At 39.5% G+C, this 25,647-nt stretch overlaps 1 protein-coding gene across 8 annotated transcripts in view; it reads left to right on the top strand.

Annotated features, from left to right (window-relative positions):
- The first annotated feature begins 1,640 nt into the window (after positions 1-1,640).
- kif21a (kinesin family member 21A) overlaps positions 1,641-25,647 on the top strand; it is a 106,020-nt gene continuing 82,013 nt past the window's right edge. For 6 of the 8 annotated variants that reach the window (XM_012958728.3, XM_012958729.3, XM_012958732.3 and 3 more), the window contains exon 1: positions 1,641-1,954. In XM_012958728.3, coding sequence (XP_012814182.1) covers positions 1,911-1,954 — 44 coding nt within the window. In that variant the 5' untranslated portion in view covers positions 1,641-1,910. 8 annotated transcript variants of the gene reach the window in all.

Raw genomic sequence — 25,647 nt, 5'->3', positions numbered from 1 at the left:
TAATATTGTAGGCAATTATGAATAATATACGGTGCTGGTTTCCCTTTGGGCTAAACATTAATCCTATCTGTAAAAATGGCCCCTTTGTTGGAGCTCCCTATAGATCCTCTCTCTTCTCTGACCATGTTTGAAATGAAGAGTGGGCGTGTCCCAACGGTCCCTGCCAGAAGCACAGTAGGAGGGGGAGAGCCAATCACAGCCCTGCAGTCACACAAGCAAAGACAGGCTTCAGTACCCTATCACAGTGTTTTTCAACCTTTTTTGGGCAAAGGCACACTTGTTTCATGAAAAAAATCACGAGGCACACCACCATTAGAAAATGTTAAAAAATTTAACTCTGTGCCCAGCAGCAGTTCCCCCCTAGTACATTGGTGCCAAGAGCAGTGCCCCCCTAGTACACTGGTGCCCAGCAGCAGTGCCCCCCTAGTACGTTGGTGCCCAGCAGCAGTGCCCCCCTAGTACATTGGTGCCAAGAGCAGTGCCCCCCTAGTACATTGGTGCCCTGCCTACGGCACACCAGGCAACATCTCTAGTGTGCCGCGGAACAGTGGTTGAAAAACGCTGCCCTATCAGGTCAGCCTAGCTGCTGATTGGTTCCTATCCTACAGTGCAGTGTACGAAGGGCGGGACTAGTGGGGTTTTGGGGGAATTTCTCAATAAATCAGTCTAAAACACAACTTTTTTAAGCACATTCCTTCTATATCTAGAGGAGTATAATTCACTGGTACATTCTTAATTTTTATAGGATATGTCTCCTTTACAATCATGTAACTTTTTTTTTACAAAAACACGGAAGTTGAACATTTTTTGCTGAGTACTCGGTTCTCTTTAGCCCTTACTTATCTTAGTTTGCATATGCAAATTCAGGTTTGGTACAGTATTCGGCCTATGGCTGAAGCCACACCAGGCGTATAGTTTTGGCAAGCTGAACGCCACACGCACCATATGCTCCTACCTGTGCCTGCACAGGAATGAATGAGATATGGTCGGGTGCAGACACATGTAGCTGATATACGCATAAAAACGAGAGAGAATGCAAAGTCTCGCCTTTTTATGCCTATTCCGGCTACATGTGCCTGCACCCGAACGTATCTCATTCATTCCTGTGCAGGCACAGGTAGGAGCGCATGGCAATATTTTCGGCAAGCATTTTTCCACGTGCCGAAAATATACACCATATGCTATTTGTGGCATCAGCCTTATCTTTCACGAAGGACTCTGGGTTCAGCCAAATTCTAAAATAGCGGATTTGGCGCATCCCTAATGAAAAGTGTTGCACGTCAACAAGAAGTGTGTCCATTGTGTGTTTGTGCTTTCATAATAAATCTGTGCAAGTCAAGTAAAATTCTAACCCTGCCTGCCAATCTATACCAACCTAAAAGAGTAAACTCAAAACATTAGTCTAAATCAGGAACGTTCTACTACATAAGCAGACGAGACCATTCATCTACAGGTTTTTAACTATTTGAAAAGAAACTTTACGGCAAAAGGGGAGAAAAGTTATTATACCTGGTACACGATTTTAGAACTGTCAGCACTCCTAAAAAATATACGTATTCTAAAAAATGTTGTACCAACACTGCAACACTTCTTAGCCGCAACATCACTCCACACAAACACGGATGACGCAGAACACATATTGTCACGGGGGCGTATCTCTGACGTTGCAGGGGGCGGAGCCTGTGGGTAGGGGCTGTCCTGCGAAGTGCAGCCGGCCACCGATGGATATCTCTCAATAGTGCGCTCCCCCGCGGCAATTACTGCTGCTGTTCCTCTTTAATCTATCGGTTGCCTCACAATGAGGCGATTGAGCGGCTGAGGGCTCTCAGTGCATGGAAGGTTCTGCGGTGAGGTGAGGAGCAGAGGCACCGGGTTATTTCACCTCTCAAGCTCCGGTGACACGGTGAATAATGACGGGCGCTCAGGACGACAGCGCGGTTAGGGTAGCCCTCCGGTAAGTCACTTGCAACTCGTTTTCCTCATTGGGAGTATGGGGGTCGTGCTGGAAGCGCTGTTGTGCCTTGTGCTGGGCATGATTTATTGATGCACCTGTACTGGGAGGGGGCGGCTGGGACAATGTGCTGCGCTATGGCTGCCTGGGTCTCGCAGGCCATTTGTACCTTGTACGGATCTCTTGGTCACTATTAACCTCCTCACTGCCAGAGCCAGGCTGTTGTATAGAAGTGCCTTTCTGTTGCACCTGGGAAGGCCTGGCTGTCTGCAAGTTTCCATGGCTTCTGGTGCCCTCTCTTGCACGCAATAGATATGGGTTTGTTCCATGGCAGGCAGGTGATTATTGGGCCCAGGTACTGTGCGCCCCTCTGGCCTTGTCTTGCTTTTCACATTGCACTCTCTCTGCGAATTATTTAGAAAAGTACCTTCTGTATGCTTATTTATAATACAGGTATCAGCATAAATCTGAAAAATAAAGGATTTAAGAGCCTTGCTAGGAATTGTGGGTAGAGGTCATGTCCCATGTTTGATGCTGATGGAAGATCTGTCAGACTGGGTCCAGAATGCACAGTGCAGCTAGTAAGCCATAACTTGCTTATATTCCCCCCCCTGACTGTTACTAGGAGACTTCTTGCTAATGTTCTTGTGGTTGCTGCAGACACAATACCTCATTGCACAGTGATAGTACAGTACTTCATTATACAGTATACAAGACTTACCTTACCCACTTCTGTGTCTTTAACCTTTATTGAATTTTTGAAAGTTGCACCATAGAATGTAAAATGACTGACTGCAATGGCCTGCCTTTTATTTACTGTAAAAACAATTTAGGATTATTAGGCTCTTGCCTTGTTTTTCCCCTGTCTGGAATTTACTGATCTTGTTTTTAATCAGCATCATCGGTGTTCACTGTGCAGTCTTATTAATGTCAACAATAATACAGCTGGGTGTGTCCACAGTGCCCCTGTCATCTTGTATTGAAAATTGAATTCAGCCCTGATTTTACTGCTGTAACAAGGCCAACCATAGGCTTTTTGGATCAAAGGCTGTTGGACCACAGCTTGGACATTAGCATTTTGCACTGTAATGGTACAGATCTGCAGTGCACTTTTGTTCTTTTTGCAACATTTTAAAGGTGTTATAGAATTGTAACATTGTATTAATGCCCAGTATCTTCAGTTACCCTATCTTGTTTTCACATGCAGTAGTTAAACTAAATATGGGTTTATGTATTGAAATACTTGTAGTATTGTACACTTTTGTGTTTTATACATTGCTTAGTCTAATAAGGCAATAAATGCTGTTATTAATCAACAACATGGCTTCTGACAAAGCATAGCAGTGTTTCTGTCCTAGTGCATTATATGTAATTATTTAGTGATGGGGCTCTGTAAGAATCTATTGTAAAAGAATGTGTCCTCTTGTATAATCATATTGTAAATCCTGAAAATAATTTAAGCCGCAAACACTGTATTTTATATACTCGACTTGCTGTACTAGACCAAAGGCGCAGCCACCATAACACTTATCAATTAGTCCTGTCAAAGTGGTTCCCTTGAACTTGCCAACTTTTTGGAGGCAGTGACTTCCCACATATTCAATATTCTCTGTGCTACTGTAGAGCAACTAAGATTAATTATTGTCTCATGGTATAACATTTTTGCAGAAAGCAAAAAATAAAATCAGGCAAATATATTGCTTCTGTTGGCCTAATTACTAATTAGTTTTGAAAATCTGTAACAATGGCATGAACATGTGGGCATCTAAAAAAATGGTCACCCATTTAAGCTGTGGTAAAGACAAAATAGTTGCTCAGTGCCTATAAGTAAGAGATGCATTTTCAAGACTGTCCATGTTTAAAATATTGATCTTTCATAGATTTCTACATGATATTACACGGAACTTCAAATTATGGCTCAAGTCAGATACATACTATATGTGCACTGACCTCTGTGCAACTATGTAGTGTGAAGATTAATAACTAAGCAGCCATGGAACATGAGTAAACACTGCAGGGCTTGCTGCACATTGCAGGCCGGCATAGAAATCAGTGCAGCAGAGTATTTTAAATTTTTTTCCAAGCTGATAGGCTGTACATTAGCAGTGGATCAACAAAGAACCCTTTACATATTTAATTTAAAAACTAAATGATTATGTATAGAACACATTATTTAAACGTTACTAAAGGTAAGATGAAAACCTATACAAGAAAAGTGCCCTATTTAAAATTGTAGTTAGCCTAAGTAGTCATAAACAAATTGTACATGTAAGTCCAAGGCATGTACACACACACACACACACACATATAGAAAATAATCATCTGTGGCAGCACACCCTTCAATGTTTCATCAAAAATTTTTTATTGTAGATATATTGTTAAAACCTAACAAGGACCGAAACGTTGGTTTTAACAATATATCTACAATAACAAATTTTTGATGAAACATTGAAGGGTGTGCTGGCCACAGATGATTATTTTCTATGCATACATAATTTTGGCTAGCACCCCGCAGAATATTGAGCCTTGGAGTGCGGACACCATTTGGATTGATATATATATAATCAAAAGATTGGTGAATTCAAAGGCCAAAAGGGTTAAGGGACACAGAGCATATAATCCTCCGCTTCTCTCAGCCCTGCATTTTTCCTTCAGCCTGAGAGAAGCGGATCTACTTCCCAGAACTACTCTATGTGCCTGCACTGAAAAGTACCATATTCACCTGAGTGCAGGTACACAAAGGGAAGCAAAGTGTAGGTCAGCCTGAAAAACACAAAAGCAGGAGTTTGCGGACCGACCTATGCTCTGCTCCGTGTGCCTGGTCTCAGGTGGATACTCAGCCATATTGTCTATTCAATAGGCCTTAGGGCAGAAGTTTAAAATAAGAGCACGCATGTTTTTTGTTAAAGACATGTGAGTGTACTTGGCTTTACATATTTTATTATTATTTTGATTAATAATTAGAGTGATTGCATATAACCTCCAATGAGAACTGAGATGCAATATAACATCTGTAAATGCACCTCTTTATAATAAACACATGCTCAGCCTCTTCAAATAAAAACCTTAGTCCCTACCTTTTGGAGCACTAGGAAAATATATGGTCCAGTCTTGCTTAAACCTTTGTGCATTTTTGCTTTCCTATTTGTTCCTGTAGGTTACCAGCCAAGGTATGCGGGGCAGAAACCTCCTTCCTTTTGTGTCTCTTATCACATCTGTATATTTATACTTATTTATTGCAATACTTATCCTCCCTGTGTCTACTTTTCTATATTGTAAAATTACACAGCTCTGTGTATCCTAGTGCTGTATAAATAAATGTATAGATATATACATTTTTACATAGCAAAAGTCACTTGTTGGGGGATTCCTGATGTTGCCATTACTCAGCAGATCTTTCCTGGATATGCCAACCTTGAGGTGGGATGCAGACCACCGGGGCAACAGGATTTTTAGACCTGCCGATCGACATCTAGATGATTTTTGGCCAGATATTGGACAAGAAGGCACCTCTGAGGGCCCCACACATTATCTGATAAGCTGCTGACTGTGTCTGTCAGCAGCTTTTAAGGCTCTGGCACACGAGGGAGATTAGTCGCCCGCTACAAAACTCCCTTGTTGCGGGCGACTAATCTCCCAATATGACATCCCACGGGCGAAAATGTAAATCGCCGGTGGGATGGCATACGTGGCGGCGCGATTTTCGGGAGTTTTGTCGCGGGCAACTAAGCTCCCCGTGTACCAGAACCCTTAGCAGCCCATGTATGGCCACCTTAAGGATGATGGCACACAGGGAGATTAAAAGGACTCTATAAAACAGATTTATTGCAGGCAACTTATTTACTGAATATGCTTTTCCACTGGCAATTAATCGCCAGTGGGAAAACATACTCATTGCTTTGGTTTTTCAGAGGTAGCCTGCAGTTTCCACACAAGGATTTTTTTGGGGGATACAAATTAAACCAGGCAGAATTATACTTAGACTATGGTTTATGGAATGAAGTAGAGGCACTTATAGTGAATTTACAGATTCTTAGCCTGTTTAACAGAGAGAAATAATATTTAGGATTTATTCTACAGGAGGAAACTTTGCGCGACTTTGGTAACCGTCGCCAAGCAAAGGGCTATCCACCAGTGACTTCTGTTGTTGCCGGTGGAAAGCCTTTTTGGAGCTGTTGCTCGCCCTCGATAGCAGAGATCTATCATGATCGAGTAACTCGTTCCGTGGGTTCTTACCCCAACAGGGCACTTATCCATTAACAGACCTATAGGACAGGGTGGGCAAGACAACCATGGCATGGGAAATTAATATTGAATATCAAATTGCATATACATAGGTGTTGAACATCATAACAACATATTCCAAATACAAATAAATTTTATCTGCAAAAAGTGCAGTGGTTAGAAGCTATAGTTAACTGAGGGGGATAGTCAGGGACCCCTAACAACAGGTTAGTTGCTCAGAACAACAAAATTTGCCATAAAAATGTCCATAAAAGTAAATCAACACCTTGGAGTTGGAGACCCATTCTAAAAAAAAAATTACGTGGTAGGCTTCACAAAGCTGATACTTAATTCAGGGCTTCAGTTTAAATATCTTTTCTATCCAAGGCACAGTTTGGGGTAATATGGTCTTAAGAACACAAAACATTGATGACAGTGTAATGGAAAAGGTAACCTGGTTTTATGAGTTGTGTTTTACCGTTCTTCTAATCATGTTTATGTATAAAGAAAATCAAAGGATGACTTCAGTTCACAAATTATGCTGCCAGCTATGAAACATGGAGGATCCATAATGACATGGACATGCATCACCTTTATATTCCTGTACTATGGTTCAATTATTTTGCTTCATCTTTTTAAGACAGCCAAGTATTATGCAGCTATTTAATACAACAAGGTGCAAATGCTATTTCCGTGTGATGTTACTATAGATAATTCAACATGCAATTTGAAAAGCAGCTAGGCTGACCTGATAGGGAACTGAAGCCTGTTTTTGCTTGTGTGAGTGCAAGGCTGTGATTGGCTCTCCCCCTCCTACTGTGCGTCTGGCAGGGACTGTTAGGACCCTCCCACCCTTCATTTGAAACACGGACAGAGAACTGATAGGGTCTATAGGGAGCTCCAATGAAGGGGCAATTTTTACAGATAGGATTAATGTTTAGCCCAAAGTAAAACCTGCACCATATTATTCATAATTGACTACAAAGTTAGGTTTTTTTCCATTTATCCAATATGTCTCCTTTAAATATCATTAAAGCTTTTTGAAATGTTATGGTGTGAAAAGTACATTGCCACCATCATCCTGTGAAGAAATAGTCATTTATTGTTGAAGACAGTGGGTACAGAGCCCGTTGTCCAGCATGGTGGTACCTGGAATTTTCTGTAATTAAGATCACCATGTCTTAAGCCCGATAAAAATCATTTAAACATTAAATAAACCCAACAGGCTTGTTTTACCACTAGTTTGGATTCAGGCTGCTTAGTTAGAACCAAGTACAAGGTGCTGTTTTTCTATTACAGAAAAAGGAAATTATTTTTAAACATTTGTATTATTTGCTTAAAATGCAATGTGGGTAATGGCGTTCCCCTACATCTGAATTTTCTAGTTTTTAAAGTTTATGCAGTATAAAAAAAGAATTGTGCTATGTAATGTTTATAAATCAAGGCTGACCAGAAATCATGTAACTGCAACAGGTAGCAGATATAAGCCAGAACTATTGCTTCCCTTCTCCATTATCTTTTCTTCCTATCATTCTTGTGCATGTTGATCTTAGTTTTATCTGTCCAAAGCATATTTCTCCAGAAATAGGCAGACTTTTCTAGATTTTTTTGGCAAAATCGTTTCCTGCCTTCCTAGACTTGTGAATTACAAGTGGTTTGCACCTTGAGGTAAACCCTCTGTATTTACACCTCTACCTTCTGGAGAGTGTTTTTGACTTGGCTAGATGTTTTGAAAGGGGTTTTTTTCACCATGGACCATGGATCATCTAGTACAGCTGAATTATGTGGTCATCCAGGCCATTTGGTGATGCTGAACTCACCAGTGTATTCCTTACTATTTGTACCAAATTGTTGATTTAATGTTTCTGCTATCTCTCTGATGTGTTGTCAGCCTAATGATGACCTGCTTTACTTGCACTGACCACTCTGTGGATCTAATATTAAGGGCTCAAAACAACAGCTTCTAAATGTATTCCACACACTTATCCCCATATGTAATAAAAGGCACTACGTTTTCCCAGTAGCAGTAACACATAGGAACCAATAAGAAGTTTGCTTTTAAACAGGTGACCAGTGATTGGTTGCTATGGGTTACTGCTCCTGGGCAAATTTAGTGTTCGTAAAAATTAAAGAATTAATCTTATATATTATATATTATCACAAAATAACCTCAAGGTACCTGATGACTTTTCGGCCAATCAACAATGTGGTGCACTCATGTATATTGTATGCCTCTGTTCTCCACCTGAACAGAGAATAGGTAACTGGTTAGACTGCATTATTACTTTCTTCAGTACAACCTGGAGTTTGATGGCTTCATACTCTAATGATCCCTGGGGGAGTTTACAGAGAGATGTGATTCACTTATAGCTGTCTTCTGTGTGATGCATATTTTTTGTTTTGTGGGAATTGCTGTTTTTAACCATTTTTCAGCTGATTATGTAAAAATTATATATTTTTATCTGATTTTGTAATGGGGAATGGAGTTTAGACCACACCCAGAGACAGTTATGAACACCTTGGGGCATGTTTATCACCGGGTGTATTGAAGCGAACCCACCTATTGGTGAATATTACACTAAAAATCCTATAGTAGGGAATAGAGGGCTGCTGAGTTATCCTTTCGTGAACTGTGGTGAACTTTTTTTTTTTTTTTTACTAATAAATATGCTCCTTAGTAAATCAGGCCAGTTATTTAAAATAGATGTGCAGCCTTGTCTGAAAAATGAAGCGTGTAAATTTCATTAATTTCTCAAAACAGTAACATGGCATAAGAGCTTTGGAGTGGCAGTACTTGATAGATCTTTGTGCTTTTAATTAAATATGTTTTTCATTATGTATTTGTGAATGTAATTAAAACTGGTATTTGTTTATCCCTTTTTGTTCTTTGGTCTGAAAACTAAAACATTGCAGCAGAAATCCTTTCTTCTTCAGGTCATATAATGAGCTGGCTTCTGGTATATTGTTTCATGAGTCAGATCCAGAAACACAAGGGATAAAGAGAGAAACAGTTATTTATTTCAGAAATAACGAGTCAACAGTGTTTTTTCAGTTACATTTATGTATTAGTTTATCACCAATGAAAATGTTTAATGCATACAGGAAAGGTGCTTAGATTTGAAGGAAAACTATACTCCGAAACAATGTAGGTCATTAAAAAATATTTCATAAACAAGCTCATATATGAAACCCTGCTTCATCTAAATAAACTATTTTCCTAAAAATATACTTTTTATGTAGCATATGCTATTGGAACTTCTAAATAGAGTGCACACAAACAAGCCAAGGCACACATACATGCTAGGCCACATCAGCCAATGAATGGACAGAGTTCTGCGTTTTGCTCCAACACTTCTTCCTGTTACAGTTAGAGCTGCATTACATGCCCATCACTAAATGGTGTATCAATGTGAAAGGGCAATATTTAAATATATATATATATATACACAAAGGATGGCACACCGCTACATAACATACCTCGGGTGCTCGGTAAAGGGTTCCAATAGTATAAAAAAGACCAGCAACTCCGGGATTTCTTGTGAAAGGTCCCAATGGGGACTGAAACGTTACGTCGGCTGTTTATGCTACTTTGAATACATGTTTTGATTTTTCACAAGAAATCCAGGAGTTGCTGGTCTTTTTTTATACTATATATATATATATATATATATATATATATATATATATATATATATATATATATATATATATATATATATATATATATGGGATGACTTTGACGCAGTTGGCCAGCTTGAAGTATATTGCAATATATGGACAAACAATCCCTGTTTTGCTTAAAGGGAAGGGCATTTCTTAGTAGCTTAAATGCACCGAATGTCTTCATGTTCTATATATTGATAATGGGTGAGTGCAGAGGATCTCTTGTTGTTGTTTCTATGTATTTCATGGTCACAACCTCATTGCACCCCCGCCTAATGGTTTAAAATTTAGTGGTTGAGCACAACTTTCCCTTTTTTATATATATATATATATATATATATATATATATTCGAGTTTGGTGAGATTCTTTAATAGGTCATTTAACATAATATAAACCAATCTGTTGGTTAAGTATTCATTCTGGGGGTATAGTTTTCCTTTAATATTTTTCATTATGCAAAAAAACATTTTTTGACTGGAGGACCTCTTTATAACCTTTTGTTATTGGATATGTTAAATAGTACATAGAAAAAAAAATCATGCTGATGTTGCGACAAGGATGTAATCACAAGGCATTAGCTTGCCTTTTATCCTTTGAATATCCGCTTACAAGCAGCCTGCAGTGCACTGCAGCATCAGCATACATCCTGTGAGAGCAGTCTGTGTTATTTCTGAAACATTGTCACACAATTATGTATAAACTGCCATTAGGAACTTATAGGAAAATATAGTATTTAAAAACAAAAGTAAAAAAGAGCAATGCTTAAGACAGAAATGGCTATTCATGTAGCATGCAATTAGTGGTGTGCTAAGGTTGGGCCTTAGATTCATAAAAACCACATCACACAACACACCCACTCACTAGGCCGTGCAAGTTCCTTTGTCAGATAAAATATGTGGTTTTGTTGTGATGCTTGGCAGTAGGTTTTAAAGAACCTATAGAATAAGCATGAGAAGACAGTGATGTTGATGTTTAATCAATATGTATTTTTGCATTTTCTCAACTGACACCCTTTTGAAACGAGCCACAGCAAGTTTTCCTGCTCCTTCGTTAATTATGTTTAAGAAAAGGGATCATACATCTGTCACATACTCGGATTGGGTGTGCTCTCATAGTTTTTGCCACTCATTAGTACTGAACCTAAAGACTACATTTTCATGTGTGTTCATGTTTGTGTAATAGGCTGGCTTAATTTTTGTTAAAGGAGAAGTAAAGGTACAATCACTTACCTTATACCCCAGGCTGGTACTCCTCTTAGGAGAAAACTGCACCAGACTGGGGTAGCTGCAAGAAAGCGATTCTCTGCCTTCTTCTTTGCGCTTCATGGGCAGTAGAGTGAAAAGCTAAACTTTATTACAAAAATCAGCATATATATATAGTAATAATAATAAATAACAACAACCCCCCCTCCCCCCTTAAAATAACGAATTGCCTTTGTATACAACCCCTTCAAGACCGTATTTTGTAAATGTAGCTTTGGTAGCAATTACAGCCTTGAGTCTGGGTGGATAGCCTCTCAAACTATTTGGACACGCAGACAGAGATCTTGTATATGGCTCAAGGCATTAATATTGCCACACGTAGCGTATTCCTGGCAAACCAAAGTATACGCCCCTACATTGAAAGTCCTCCCTCCTGTTCCTGCAACGTTTTGCATTTTTGGCAATATCAGTTATATGTGCATGCACCCGAGTGTATTCAATGCTTTTGGGTGCAAGCACAGGTAGGAGGATTTTCAAGCGTTGGGGCGTGTTCTAGGCAATCGTTTTTCAGCTTGCCGAGAATACACTAAGGGGCACATTTACTTATCCACGAACGATTCGAGCGTTCATTCGATCGGTCCAGTCGTATTTTCCATGACTTTTTTGACGCCTGCACAACTTTTTCAGGGCTTTTGCGACTTTTTCGACACTTTTGCAACTTTTTCGTATTTTTAGCGCAAAAAAATCTGATCGGTTTTGCCGCTGTTTACAATCGTTCTGTACGAAAATTTAGTGACTTTCAGATCGCCAATACAATATTATCGTGACTAATTCGTAAGCATTTTCGTGATATTTGCGATCTTCAGAAATTTGTGTTTCCAGTCCGAATTTTTCCCATTCGGGATTCGAACTTGTGTTTTGATAAATCTGCCCCTAAGTGTGGTATTAGGCTAAGATATAATTGTGTATTTTGACTTTATGCTTGGGGTCATTGCCTTGCTGGAAGGCAAATTAGAGCTGGGCGGTATGACCAAAAATTTATATCACGGTATTTTTCAAAATTATATCGGTGTCACGGTATTTGACGGTATTTTTTTTTCCATGCATGATTCGGTGTTAACCCCATTTCCTAATAAATTAGAGAATAATTACTGCAGTATTGAAAATCAGAGTCAGGCAAGCGAAGGATCGGCAACAGAAAGTCGTAAGGTAAATCAGGCAAGCTTAGTTTCCCAGGCAAGGCCGCAGACAACATAGCACAGGAGGAGGCGTTTGATAGCTTTAAATACCCCCCACGCATGCGCAGAACCGGCGCCATCCGCGTGTAACGGACGTGCACGCTTTGACATGTACGTGCGCTTTGACGCACGCGCACCTGGACACGCGTGTGCAACGTCCCGCGGACAACAGGACGCGCGCATGCAAGGAGGCGCGCGAGACCAGGCCGCACGGGTGAGTACCCTGACACCCCGGTATTGCGGTATCTGAAAAATTAATATAGTTTTTAAAAAAAACACCGGTATTCGGTATTAAACGGTATATCGCCCAGCCCTAAGGCAAATCTTCTCCAAAAGTTCAGGTCTCTTGCAGACTTCATCAGGTTTTCCTCCAGGATTTTATTGTATTTTGCTGTAATTATTATACCCTCTATTATCTCAGGCTTTCCTGGGCCTGGTGGGGATGTTGTTATTGTGATGATTTGCAGTATTTGGTTTTTACCAAACATGATGTTTAGTCTTATGGACAAACAGCTCAGCTTTGGTCTCTTTGACCCAAAGGACCAAAGACCTGGGTGGCTTTCTTTTTTTCCCACTGTTCATTAAAGCTTTGATGTATGCTTAGGTCTTCTCAATCTCCTTGTCATAGGCCTCCCTTACTAGTTTCCTTCTTGTGCCGTACTCTTCCGTTCTTTAATGATTGCTTTAAGTGTATTTCTAGGGATATTCAGTCACTGTATTATACCCATACCCTGACTTTTGCTTTTCAACCACCTTTTTGATGAATTGATATGTGGTTTTTATCTGCCTTCATGGTGTAGATTATGCCTTGATACTTACTCATCAAAAGTTTGACCTACCAGATACACATGTATTTGTACGGGTATGGAACTCATTATCCAGAATGCTCGGGACCTGGTGTTTTCCAGATAAGGGGCCTTTCCGTAATTCGGATCTCCTACCTAAAGTCTACTAAAAACATTATTCAAACGGTAATTAAACCCAGTGGGATTGTTTTGCCTCCAATAATGATTAATTATATCAGTGCTGTCCAACTTCTACGGTGCCGAGGGCCGAGATTTCTCTAGCATACATGGTGGAGGACCGCTAATGGAAGCCAGTTTTGACCACTCCCCTTTTTGAAACCACACCCACTTCAAACCACACCTATTTTATCACAATGGTGGTAGCACAGCAAAATCCCAAATGCTTGGTCCTTACTGTGGGGATATCAACCATCATTCATATGTGAAAGAATTATGTCATATTAAGATATACCCTTAAATTCCATATGCCTCCTCCTCCCCTGTGGATAGCAGAGCAACCCCCAGTACATAATTACACACCTTTGGGACCATTTAATGGCTATTTCCAACTGCTAACAAACTCCCACAACAAACCCCTGCCAGGTTCACCTCCCACAAGCAGCATAGGGCAAGCAGAGTATGGCACACACAGGCAGCACTCTGCCTTCCCTACTCTGCCTGCCCTACCCTTCCTGTGTGTGCCATACTCTGCCTGCCCTACCCTGACTGTGTGTGCCATACTCTGCCTGCCCTACCCTTCCTGTGTGTGCCATACTCTGCCTGCCCTATGCTGCCTGTGTGTACCATACTCTGCCTGCCCTACCCTTCCTGTGTGCCATACCCTCCCTGACCTATGCAGCCTGTGTGTGCCATACCCTCCCTGACCTATGCTGCCTGTGTGTGCCATACTCTACCTGCCCTATGCTGGCTGTATGTGCCATACTCTGAATAATGGGAGTGATTACAGTCTGAGCCTGAGGTGTGAACACTGCAGGGGTTGAACAATGCAGAAACTAAAAGGTGTGAAAAACACAGGGGATTACATTTTTAAACAATTCAGAGGGATTACAGCCTGAATCTGAGGTAAGAACCATGCAGGGGGCCAGTTAATCTCCGTAGTGATACCATTTAATGCTTACTCAAAAGTAAGCCATCAAAGCAGCCAGACAGGTGGGGGGCCACACAGAGGGGGGCCGCCAGTTGGACAGCACTGAATTATATCTTAGTTGGGATCAAGTACAAGGTGGCGTTTTATTATTACAGAGAAAAAGGAAATCATTTTTAAAAATGTGAATTATTTGATTAAAATGGAGTCTATGGGAGATGGCCTTTCCATACGTCAGAACTTTCTGGATAATGGGTTTCCGGATAAGGGGTCTGATAACTGTACTACAATTGATAGGAACCCCTTAACTACAGTGGCTTGCAAAAGTATTCGGCCCCCTTTAACTTTTCCACATTTTGTCACATTACAGCCACAAACATGAATCAATTTTATTGGAATTCCACGTGAAAGACCAATACAAAGTGGTGTACACGTGAGAAGTGGAACGAAAATCATACATAATTCCAAACATTTTTTACAAATAAATAACTGCAAAGTGGGGTGTGCGTAATTATTCAGCCCCCTTTGGTCTGAGTGCAGTCAGTTGCCCATAGACATTGCCTGATGAGTGCTAATGACTAAATAGAGTGCACCTGTGTGTAATCTAATGTCAGTACAAATACAGCTGCTCTGTGACGGCCTCAGAGGTTGTCTAAGAGAATATTGGGAGCAACAACACCATGAAGTCCAAAGAACACACCAGACAGGTCAGGGATAAAGTTATTGAGAAATTTAAAGCAGGCTTAGGCTACAAAAGGATTTCCAAAGCCTTGAACATCCCACGGAGCACTGTTCAAGCGATCATTCAGAGTATGGCACAACTGTAAACCTACCAAGACAAGGCCCTCCACCTAAACTCACAGGCCGAACAAGGAGAGCGCTGATCAGAAATGCAGCCAAGAGGCCCATGGTGACTCTGGACGAGCTGCAGAGATCTACAGCTCACGTGGGGGAATCTGTCCATAGGACACCTATTTGTCGTGCACTGCACAAAGTTGGCCTTTATGGAAGAGTGGCAAGAAGAAAGCCATTGTTAACAGAAAACCATAAGAAGTCCCGTTTGCAGTTTGCCACAAGCCATGTGGGGGACACAGCAAACATGTGGAAGAAGGTGCTCTGGTCAGATGAGACCAAAATGGAACTTTTTGGCCAAAATGCAAAACGCTATGTGTGGCGGAAAACTAACACTGCACATCACTCTGAACACACCATCCCCACTGTCAAATATGGTGGTGGCAGCATCATGCTCTGGGGGTGCTTCTCTTCAGCAGGGACTGGGAAGCTGGTCAGAGTTGATGGGAAGATGGATGGAGCCAAATACAGGGCAGGAAGGAATTTTTTCCCCTCTGCGGCAAATTAGAGAGGCTTCAGATGGGGTTTTTTGCCTTCCTCTGGATCAACTAGTAGTTAGGCAGGTTATATATAGGCATTATGGTTGAACTTGATGGACGTATGTCTTTTTTCAACCCAACTTACTATGTTACTATGTAATCTTGGAAGAAAACCTTTTGGAGTCTGCAAAAGACTTGAGACTGGACAACGACCCTAAACATAAACAAAACATATCCATGTGTTAGAATGGCCCAGTCAAAGTCCAGATCTAAATCCAATCGAGAATCTGTGGCAAGATCTGAAAACTGCTGTTCACAAACGCTGTCTGTCTAATCTGACTGAGCTGGAGCTGTTTTGCAAAGAAGAATGGGCAAGGATTTCAGTCTCTAGATGTGCAAAGCTGGTAGAGACATACCCTAAAAGCCTGGCAGCTGTAATTGCAGCAAAAGGTGGTTCTACAAAGTATTGATTCAGGGGGCTGAATAATTACGCACACCCCACTTTGCAGTTATTTATTTGTAAAAAATGTTTGGAATCATGTATGATTTTCGTTCCACTTCTCACGTGTACACCACTTTGTATTGGTCTTTCACGTGGAATTCCAATAAAATTGATTCATGTTTGTGGCTGTAATGTGACAAAATGTGGAAAAGTTCAAGGGGGCCGAATACTTTTGCAAGCCACTGTATATGCATGTGATCTCAATTTAACTCATGATTTTGGAAAATAATTGGCTATGACAATTTAGATCATATTAAGGAGGTTATACACTTATGCAATTGGTTATTTTGTTGTTTTATTATGTAATTAAAATGAATTTGCCGAAATCTGTTTATGCTTCATGAGAAAGTCTTTTTATATTGATCTGTGTTAAAAAAAAAAATTGAATCCACGCTTATTAAATGTTCTGTGACAATCAAACATGAAAACCTACAAGGGGGTGCTTTCTTTCAGCAGAGTACCTGTGGTAGAACCTCTGCGTATCACAAATATATCAAGCTTTATTAGGCTCTGAGCACACGGAAGTTTGTCCTCTTCTCTCAGCCCTGCATTTTTCCTTCAGGCTGAGAGAAGTGGACCACTAGCCTACACTGCTCTGTGTGCCTGCATTAAAAAACAAGCCTGCTTTCGTTTTTTTTGGGCTGCACTCCGCTGTGGGCTTTAATGTACCCTGAACTGTGATGTGGGTTTAAATGTGTGTATGTTGTATCTCACCTGCATTCAGCAGATCTGCATTAGTACAGCCTCTATTGTAATGAAAGGGCTCCTGTATTCCCTTGCAATAGAATGCATAAAAAGCCAATGGATGAGTGAACGCGGGTGTGTAAGAGCCTTAAAACATTTAATTAAAGGTATGTGATAATAAAGGGCTAATTGCAGTTATTCTGCTGGTTTTCAAGTCTTCCCTGCCTTGAGTTTCCCTACTTTGTAGTTCTGTACTTGGATGGAATACAAAGGAAGTGATTTTGACAACTGGGCCATTTGTTGCTGTTTTAGATTTTGATATTTTTTTGAGCCCTGTATTTAACTCCATCCTTGTGTAGGTATTATCTTGTTATATTAAATAAACCACTCTGACATAATGCTGTATCTTTTCTCTTGGTTATGAAGTACTGGCTGTATATTAAGATTAAATTGTAGGATGTTTAATTATATTTGTCCTTACAAGTTGAGAAGTTACTAACTCTCATCATTTTTTGAATTGTTTAGTGTTTTTTTTTTTTTTTTTTGCCCTAAAAAGATATTTTGTTGCTAGTGACACTAGTATGAATTCTAATTACAGATTGCAAGTGCTCTTGTCTTTTATTTCAGTAATTCTGTAGCATTTTTGCAAATTTTTATTGCATTTTAAAGTTATGATATTTTTAGTTTTTCATTTTTATAGCAGTCATGCTATTGAAACCTATCTTACTATATAAAAAATATTTCTTTGATTGTTTATATTGGATTAGTCATTTTGTTGTATGCTGCATTGTTCTTGATGATTTGATTTTGTCCGCAAACATTTCCTGTGTAATATTTTCATTTTGAGGCCTCTACAGCACAAATAGATTTTAAAGTTGTTCAGAAGACCCCTGGTGACGTGCTAGATAAGATGCTATAAATTCAACAGTGCCCTTTCTGGAGTGTGAAAAAAGCTCTAATAAATTACACATAAATTGTGCACTTGTGAGTTCTGACAATAGAATAATTAGTCATTTATCAGTTTGTTTTATGTAGCCCCTAGGTACCAACCTGCATATTTTGGCACGTGCTTGAACTCCAAAGAAAGCAAACGTCTTGTAGCCTCGAGGTTTACTTGTAAAGCAGCTACGAATTGAGAAATTAACCATTTAAGACCCAAAACAAATCACTTCCTACTTAGGTGAGAGTTATATGTAAAATTCCAGGGCATACACATTATAATACATTTCAACAAGTGTATTAAAAGAAATGTGATGTCACACATGGCATTTCTGTAGTAGAAAAAACACCATTCTGCTACCACACAGTAGCAAGGTTTTGTGCAAGTTTTTGTGCTGAAATCCTCAATAGCCTTTGCTGAAAAATAGGCAGCATAGAAAATGCCACATGTTACTTTACCCTAACAAATAAACTATTTCTAAACAAGATTTTGTATAAGGGCTGTGACACACGGGGAGATTAGTCACCCGCGACAAATTTCCTTTGTCGCGGGCGACTAATCTCCCCGAAATGCCATCCCACCAGCGAAAATGTAAATTTCTGGTGGGGTGGCATACACGGCACCGCGATTTCCGTGACTAATCTCCCCAATATGCCATCCCACCGGCTTGAAAGTAAATCGCCGGTGGGATGGCATATTGGGGAGATTAGTCGCTTGCAACAAGGCAGATTTGTCACGGGCGACGTCTTCCACGGCCTAGAGGTTTTCATTCAGTAGTTCAGCCATAAATACCATATGACTCCTTTGTATCTTATCTGTGTAAATACTACAAGCTTATCTGTTGTTTGCTGTGTAAATATGTGCCTTTTTGCCCCACTCAATTTGAATTCGTTGCCCCCCATGGCTGCATAGTAGCTTATTTATATAAACTTTAATAGTGTTCCTATGGCTGAGGGCACACAGAGTGTTGTGTCCACTGCTCTCAGCCTGCATTTTTTTTTTTCAGACTGAAAGAAGCATGAAAAAAAGGCTGTTGCCACAAAGGGCTAATTCTCAGCCTGTGGAAAGCCACAGGCCAATTATCAGCCCGTGTGCTGGCATCAGCCTTCTTCCTTGACTGTACCTGGAAACATTGCGTCAGCCCAAGTGCAGACACACACAACGCATATCCATGCTGAAACACAAGAGTTCGGATTTCAGAGCAGATATGCGTTGCATGTGCTGACAACTGGCCAACACAGTGGTTCCAGGTGCAGGTAAGGCAAGTGGTTCTAAATTAGAGGTAAAGACAATGGGGCTCATTTATCAATGCATTGCAGGGCACAAAACGACGCAATTATGATTATGCGCCATTTTGTGCGCACACGCAATTGCATATGCGCTACATTGCATCGGTTCATTTATTTTTCCACCAGTTCTTTTTATGCGCTTGTCGCAAATACTGGGCAATAATGTCGCAAGCAACAATGTGTTTTTTGGGGGTGTGGCTAGGGGGTCTGTTTTAAGTGTCCGTTTTTTGCGCAAGTGCCCCCTTGCGCGTATATATGTGCTATTTGCGTGTATATATGGGCAGATTTGTGCAGGCATAGCTGCATCGAAATCTTTACGCCTGTTCATTTGTGGTGTATTTCCGACTGCGTGTTCTTCACCATTTGCATAGTATATTCGCAGATTAGCGCTACAATAAACTAATTTAGGTATGTCATTAATAAAACGATGTTAATGTTTCTCAAATTTCTGATGTTAATTAGCATTATTATAGAAATATAATTGTTAATTTGTTTACAATGTTTTGATAACATTTACCCTTTTTTAACTTTGTTCTTATCTATAAAAGCAGTTTCCCTTGTTAATGTGATTGAGTCTTTCATATCTTTTTTCCATTAAGGGCTCTGGCACACGGGGAGATTAGTCGCCTGCGACAAATCTCCCTTGTCACAGGCGACTAATCTCCCCGAACTACCATCCCACCGGCGAACATGTAAGTCACCGGTGGGATGGTACACGCTGCGCAGGCGATTTCGGCAAATTGCCGAAGTTGCCTCGTGAGGCATTTTCGTCGATTTGCTGAAATCGCGCTGCTGCGTGTGCCATCCCACCGGCGACTTACATGTTCGCCAGTGGGATGGCAACTGATGGCTCTCTGATGGCAACTCGGGGGGATTAGTCGCCCACGAACAGGGAGATTTGTCGCGGGCGACTAATCTCCCTGTGTGCCAGGGCCCTTAAACACAAACTGACTAGGTTGTTAAGTTAGGCAGCATGTAGTTTGTATGGATTTATTAGAGCATCAGCTTGTGCCATCTATGCACATAATTTATGACAAGTTCTGCGTCGTCATATGTGCAGTTCTGCGACATCATATGCGCATGTTTGTATGGCGCAGCAGTTTGCATCAAAACTAGTGCATGAAACTTTAAGCGACGTGTTTGCGCTATACTGTTAAATATGCTTATGCACAGGGCAAAAGATTTGCCTATGCGACTATTACAGAGCTGCGATGTGTTGGTAAATGAGCCCCAATGTTTCCATCTGGGTGTAAGCAAGGTAGGAGGCTGGTGCCTGCACAGGGGCTGTTTCTTGGCCTGCGTTTTTCCAATGAGCTCTGTGTTTGTTATCCCTTCCCTTGTTATGATTTATTGTACTTATTATGGGTCGCTAAAAACCTAACCTCACTAATGGGTGTTCTTCAGCTGTCCAAAAGTTGCAGGAAGACCTTCTGACATTCCATTTCCCCTTTACAGGGGGGCACAAATATTGGGGCAACACACAGAGGGGAAATGCGTATGTAACTGTGCAGTAACCTTTTCTGAGAAGATAGAGAAAACTAAGCAAGAGTGAAAAAAATTATAGATTCACTTTTTAGTACTTTCATCAAACATAAAATCAAGGCATAATGACCGTTTATATTGCAGGAAGGATTTTTGTGTTACTTTGTTGTCAGAAGTTATAGTATAGGGCCTGAATCTATTATTAACCTGTATACATTTTTGCACCACAGCGACAAACCAGATAATCTTGCTTGGTGAAAGAAAAAAACAACATTTAGGAAGTACTGTTGCAGCATAAATACTGTATTGTATTATTTTGTCAGGGATGGGAAGTTTTGTCCTCTTTGCATACTTTGTATAGGAAGTATTATCATATGGTTAAAATAACCAATGTGTATTTCACTTTTATGCTTCTTTGTAATGGTGTTATTATAAAAAAAGTCTATTTTGCTTAAGCTCTTAAAGGACAAGGAAATGTAAAATCATTGAGAGGCAAATATGTGCTTAGAGTTTGCACCGGGCGTGAAGAAAGATGAAAAGAAAATTGCGACATGGTTCTCTGCAGAAGTTCACTGGGCGTGACAGTTTTTTTTTTCTTCATATATTGATGTAAAATTGGAGATGTAAAATGTAATTACCACAGTAGGTGGGTGATTTATCAATGATTTTATGAGTTTGATTTTTTTTCTCGATTCAAGTTGCGCTTAAAAAAAAATCAAATTCAAGTTATTGTTCGAAAACTCGAATATCTGGTATTTAGTGCAAATAACCCGAAGACTCTAATGTAAATTTTGCCAACTAAAAGCTTGCAAGTTTCTATAGAAGTCAGTGGGAGTTGTCATAAGCAAAGTCAAGCCATATTTTTCGAGCTCAAAAAATTCTAGATATTTGAGTTTTCTATTTGAATGGACATTCCTTATTCATAAATAAGCGACCATTTTAGAAAAATATACTTGAATTAAGCTGAATACAAATCCTCAACATTTAGTTTAAAGGGGAACTTCACCCAAACCACTTAAGCTTTTTAAAAAGTAAATATAGTTTCAAGCAATTTTCAATAAAAAACACCTTTTCATGATTTTTTTAATTTAATAGTATGTTTTGGACAGTTACCTAAGCCTGGCCTCTTGTTCTCCTGCTGATTTGACTACTTTGAGACTCAAAAAAACTGTAGGCAACTGTAATCAGCCTGCATCCTCCAAATCCCATAATTCCCTGCATCCATCATGTCAATAAGGAATGTAACATCACAGTGCAATGTATTATGCATAGGTTATATAGTTCAATCATGCTGTCTGTAAGCTGTGGAGAAGTTGTTACAATTTGTAACATCAATATTTTAGTCCCTCCTCCCCTGCCAGGATTTTAAATGATGCAAAGAGAGAAAAACTGTTTTGCAGCTGGATTTCAACATGTAAAAATATTTATTTATACTTTTTGAAGGAACAGATTACAGTGATAGGTATTTTAGTTGTTTCTGTGTTGTGTGGGGATCTTTAACAATTCTGCTTTGTAAGCTAGAGTTCCCCTCTAAAAATGCAAAAATATGCTGGGATTTGGACATAACCCAAATTGAATCTTGGATTTGGTGAATCCCTAGAAATTCTTTATATTTACAATCCATTACAAGCAGCACTTCAAGGTGTCCTGAATGAGACCTGAAACGCCACCACAATAAATGTTTGAATAAATTCAAAATTCCTTTGTGTGGTGCCTGTAATGGACAGTGTATGCATTTGGCTTTAAGCTAGCACCCTGGTCACAAACTATAGTTTGGAATGCTCCCCTGTACTTCTCTGATACACTGTACATGTATGTATTTATATCTGTATATGTGAAAAAGTTTTGCCACCCTAAAAATCTTTTTTTGCTTAATAAAATATAATTCTTAAAACTTTCAAATACAGAATCACCAATCAGCTTTAATAAATTCTATTGTTTCTAACAATAACTATAAATGTTTGTAACTATAAATGAAAACAGTATCTGTTTAGCTGTAAATATTTTCTGTCCTACTGACTCTTGAAACAATGTAGCAGAAGCCAGTTAAATAACAGACTTGGAGATGAACTGACTTCTACATAGTTTCAAGTGTAACAGAAATATGCAAATACTGTTTTCTGTAGAAACTACATTTATAAACAGCTTTAAAACCACTGAACTTATACTTAAATAAAAAATGAACTTTTCTTTCATTATGCAAAAAAAACCTATCCCCTATCTGCCTATAACCCCCCCTAATGTACTTGTACAGAGTAATCAGGTCTCCTCGCAAGCGCTTTTTTTTCCAGAGAAAACAACCCCAACCTTGACAGTCTAACCTCATAGTTGAAATCTTCCATCCCCTTTACCAGTTTAGTTGCACGTCTCTGCACTCTCTCCAGCTCATTAATATCCTTCTTAAGGTCTGAAGCCCAAAACTGCACTGCATACTCAAGGTGAGGCCTTACCTGAGAACTATAAAGAGGCAACAAAGAGTCAATTCCCATTTTTATACAAGACAGCAATTTATTTGCTTTAGTAGCCATCGAATGACACTGCTTGGAATTAGACAACTTGTTATCTACAAAAACCCCAGATCCTTCTCCATCATGGATACCCCAGCAAACTACCATTTAGTAGATAGCTCGCTTTTATATTATTTTTACCAAAGTGCATAACTTTGCATTTGTCAACACTGAACCTCATTTTCCTTTTTGCTGCCCAGTTTTCCAATTTTGTCAAATCGGTCTGCAAAGTGGCAGTGTCCTGCACAATTTAGTATCATCAGCAAAAATCAAAATTGAAAAGCAAAGGACTAAGGACTGACCTTAGTTCTTTGCTTTTTAACCTACCACCACTCTTTTTATAATACATCCTTTAGCCAGTTCTCTATCCAAGTACAAATATTATGTTACAGGCCAATATTCCTCAATTTTAACTTTCTGCGTGGTACTTTATCAAATGCTTTTGCAAAGTCTAAGTAGATGACATCCACTAACATTCCAGCATCAAGGTTCCTGCTCATTTCATAAAAGGTGACTAAATTAGTCTGGCAAGATCTATTATGCATAAAACCATGCTGGCACAAACTTATAGTATTGTTATTTGCAATGTATTCAAGTACCCTATCCCTTATTACCCCTTTCAAAAGCCTTCCTACAACTAATGTCAGACTAACAGGCCTATAGCTTTCAGGCTGAGAGAAATTCACCTGTTTCTTGGCACTATGCCAGACCTCAATGAATCCTGAAAAATTAAATGAAGAGGTTTGGCAATCACATCGCTAAGCTCATTTAATACCCTGGGATGTATACCATCTGGACCTGGACCTTTGTTTACCTTTACAAACATGTTCAAGTCTCTTTTGAATTTCCTCCTGAGTGATCCATGCATCATGGATAGTAATGAATAAATATCCCATTATGCTTCATTAGCATTAGCAAAACCAGAAAAATAGCAAAATGGTGAAAATGCACGAAACACATTGAAATAGGATTTTTTTTTTGTGGCAACTTTTTTTTTTTTTTTACCAAAAATACATTCGACTCTATGGCTGTTTTTTCTTTTTATGGTGATGTTTTCCCTAGTGACTTTTTCCGGCACAGAATACTTTGGAGTCTATGAGCATTCTTCACTGCAACTTTTTTTCATGCATTTGGGTCTATAGACATTTTTTCACTATGCTTTTTGGAAAAAATTACAGTGGTTTACCAGAAATATTTGCCAATGGCAAAATGTGGAATTGCCGCAAATTCAAACCTGGAAAACAATTTTCCTCATCTCTACTCATAGATCACCTCAGGCTCATACTTTCCCAAATTCCCTGTAAATAATCTTTGTAACTTTTTCAAATCCAAATAACCTTTAAATAATCTAACTGTCCCCTACCTTACTTTGACTCCCTGTTGATGATTAAAAATTAAGCTTCTGCCTTCCTAGACTGAGTGTTTTTTTACTATCTGCTTAGATAATAAATTAGGTATAAGGGTATTTCTGATTTCAGTGTACTTAGTAATTGTTTTAACTGAGGAGCTCTATGTGAATATACCCAGGTACACAATGAGAAGGAGTAAAAACAGAAATAAATGAACAGGCTTCTCCATTTATTTGTTTTGTCTAAACCCCTTTCCCCTCAATAAAATACTGGTATGACAGGTGCAATATAGTTTAATGAGCAGTGACAGAACAAGAAGGGCAACTCTACATTAAAGTAGTTTTATCAGCTGTATTCTAGGAATTTCAGAAACACCTGCAAAGTCTGGCCAGTTTGTGAGTGTTGAGTCTTTGAAGTGGTTCCGGAGGATTCTTTTTGAAATGTATTGCACATTTTAAGGGTAATTTGTAACTTAAAATGTGGTTACGCTGAAATGGATTCAAGTGTTGCTTGGACTGATGGCATTATTAAAGATACTTGCTTTTAAGCATGCTCCTTGCACTTCTGTATAGTTGTGGTACGCACCATTTTGCTGCTTATTTGCTGAATCACGCGCAAGTGTTCTCACCATGAATGCGTGTGTTTTCCTCTACTACAGATTTTACAGCTAATCTCTGAAAAGTGATGCGTAAAAAAATTTTAGTGCTATATTAATAACAGATAATAAAGAGTGTTCTTAAGGCCATGTCAGACAAGGCTTCTCTCAGCTGGTGTAGCCACACCTGGGAAGAAAGCTCCGATCCGTTTCCTTTAGCCCCAGACATAGCATTGGCTGTTAGTACACAGAGTGTGGATTTTGCAGAAAATTGCATACAGGTATATTTAAGTATTTAAGTTTAAGTATGCATTTTTGCTCCAAAGTGCGGTGCCTGACAAACTCACAGTAAATAAAAGTCAGAAGGAAGCAGATCAGCTTAGTTACACTGGTGGAGAAAACACATTGTCTAACATGGCCCTTATATAATCTGGGGAATCGTGGAGCCGCAGCCACTTTAGATGTGGCAGTAATTTTAGCGTTTCCACAGTGGGTGATGATAATAGGGTCAGTTTGTGTTCAACAATAGAGCTGCTGAATAAAAAGTGAAATAATTAAAAAAACTAATAATAATAAAAAATGAAGACCAATTGAAAATTGTTTCTGAATATTACTCTCTACTTCATACTAAAAGTTAACTCAAAGGTGAACAACTCCTTTAACTCTTTTACTGCCAACGACGTACGGCGTACATCGTTGCAGTAAAGATCTGCCAACAACTTGTGCTGTACTTTGTTTGGCAGATAGAGAGCTTTTAGCGATGACAGCCCCCTGGGCAATGAGCCAGGGGGGCTGTCAT

The sequence above is a fragment of the Xenopus tropicalis genome, chromosome 3, assembly GCF_000004195.4.
Source record: "Xenopus tropicalis strain Nigerian chromosome 3, UCB_Xtro_10.0, whole genome shotgun sequence".
NCBI classification, from domain to species: domain Eukaryota; kingdom Metazoa; phylum Chordata; class Amphibia; order Anura; family Pipidae; genus Xenopus; species Xenopus tropicalis.
Note: the sequence above shows the minus strand (reverse complement) of the source record. Positions and strands in the feature narration are given on the sequence as shown.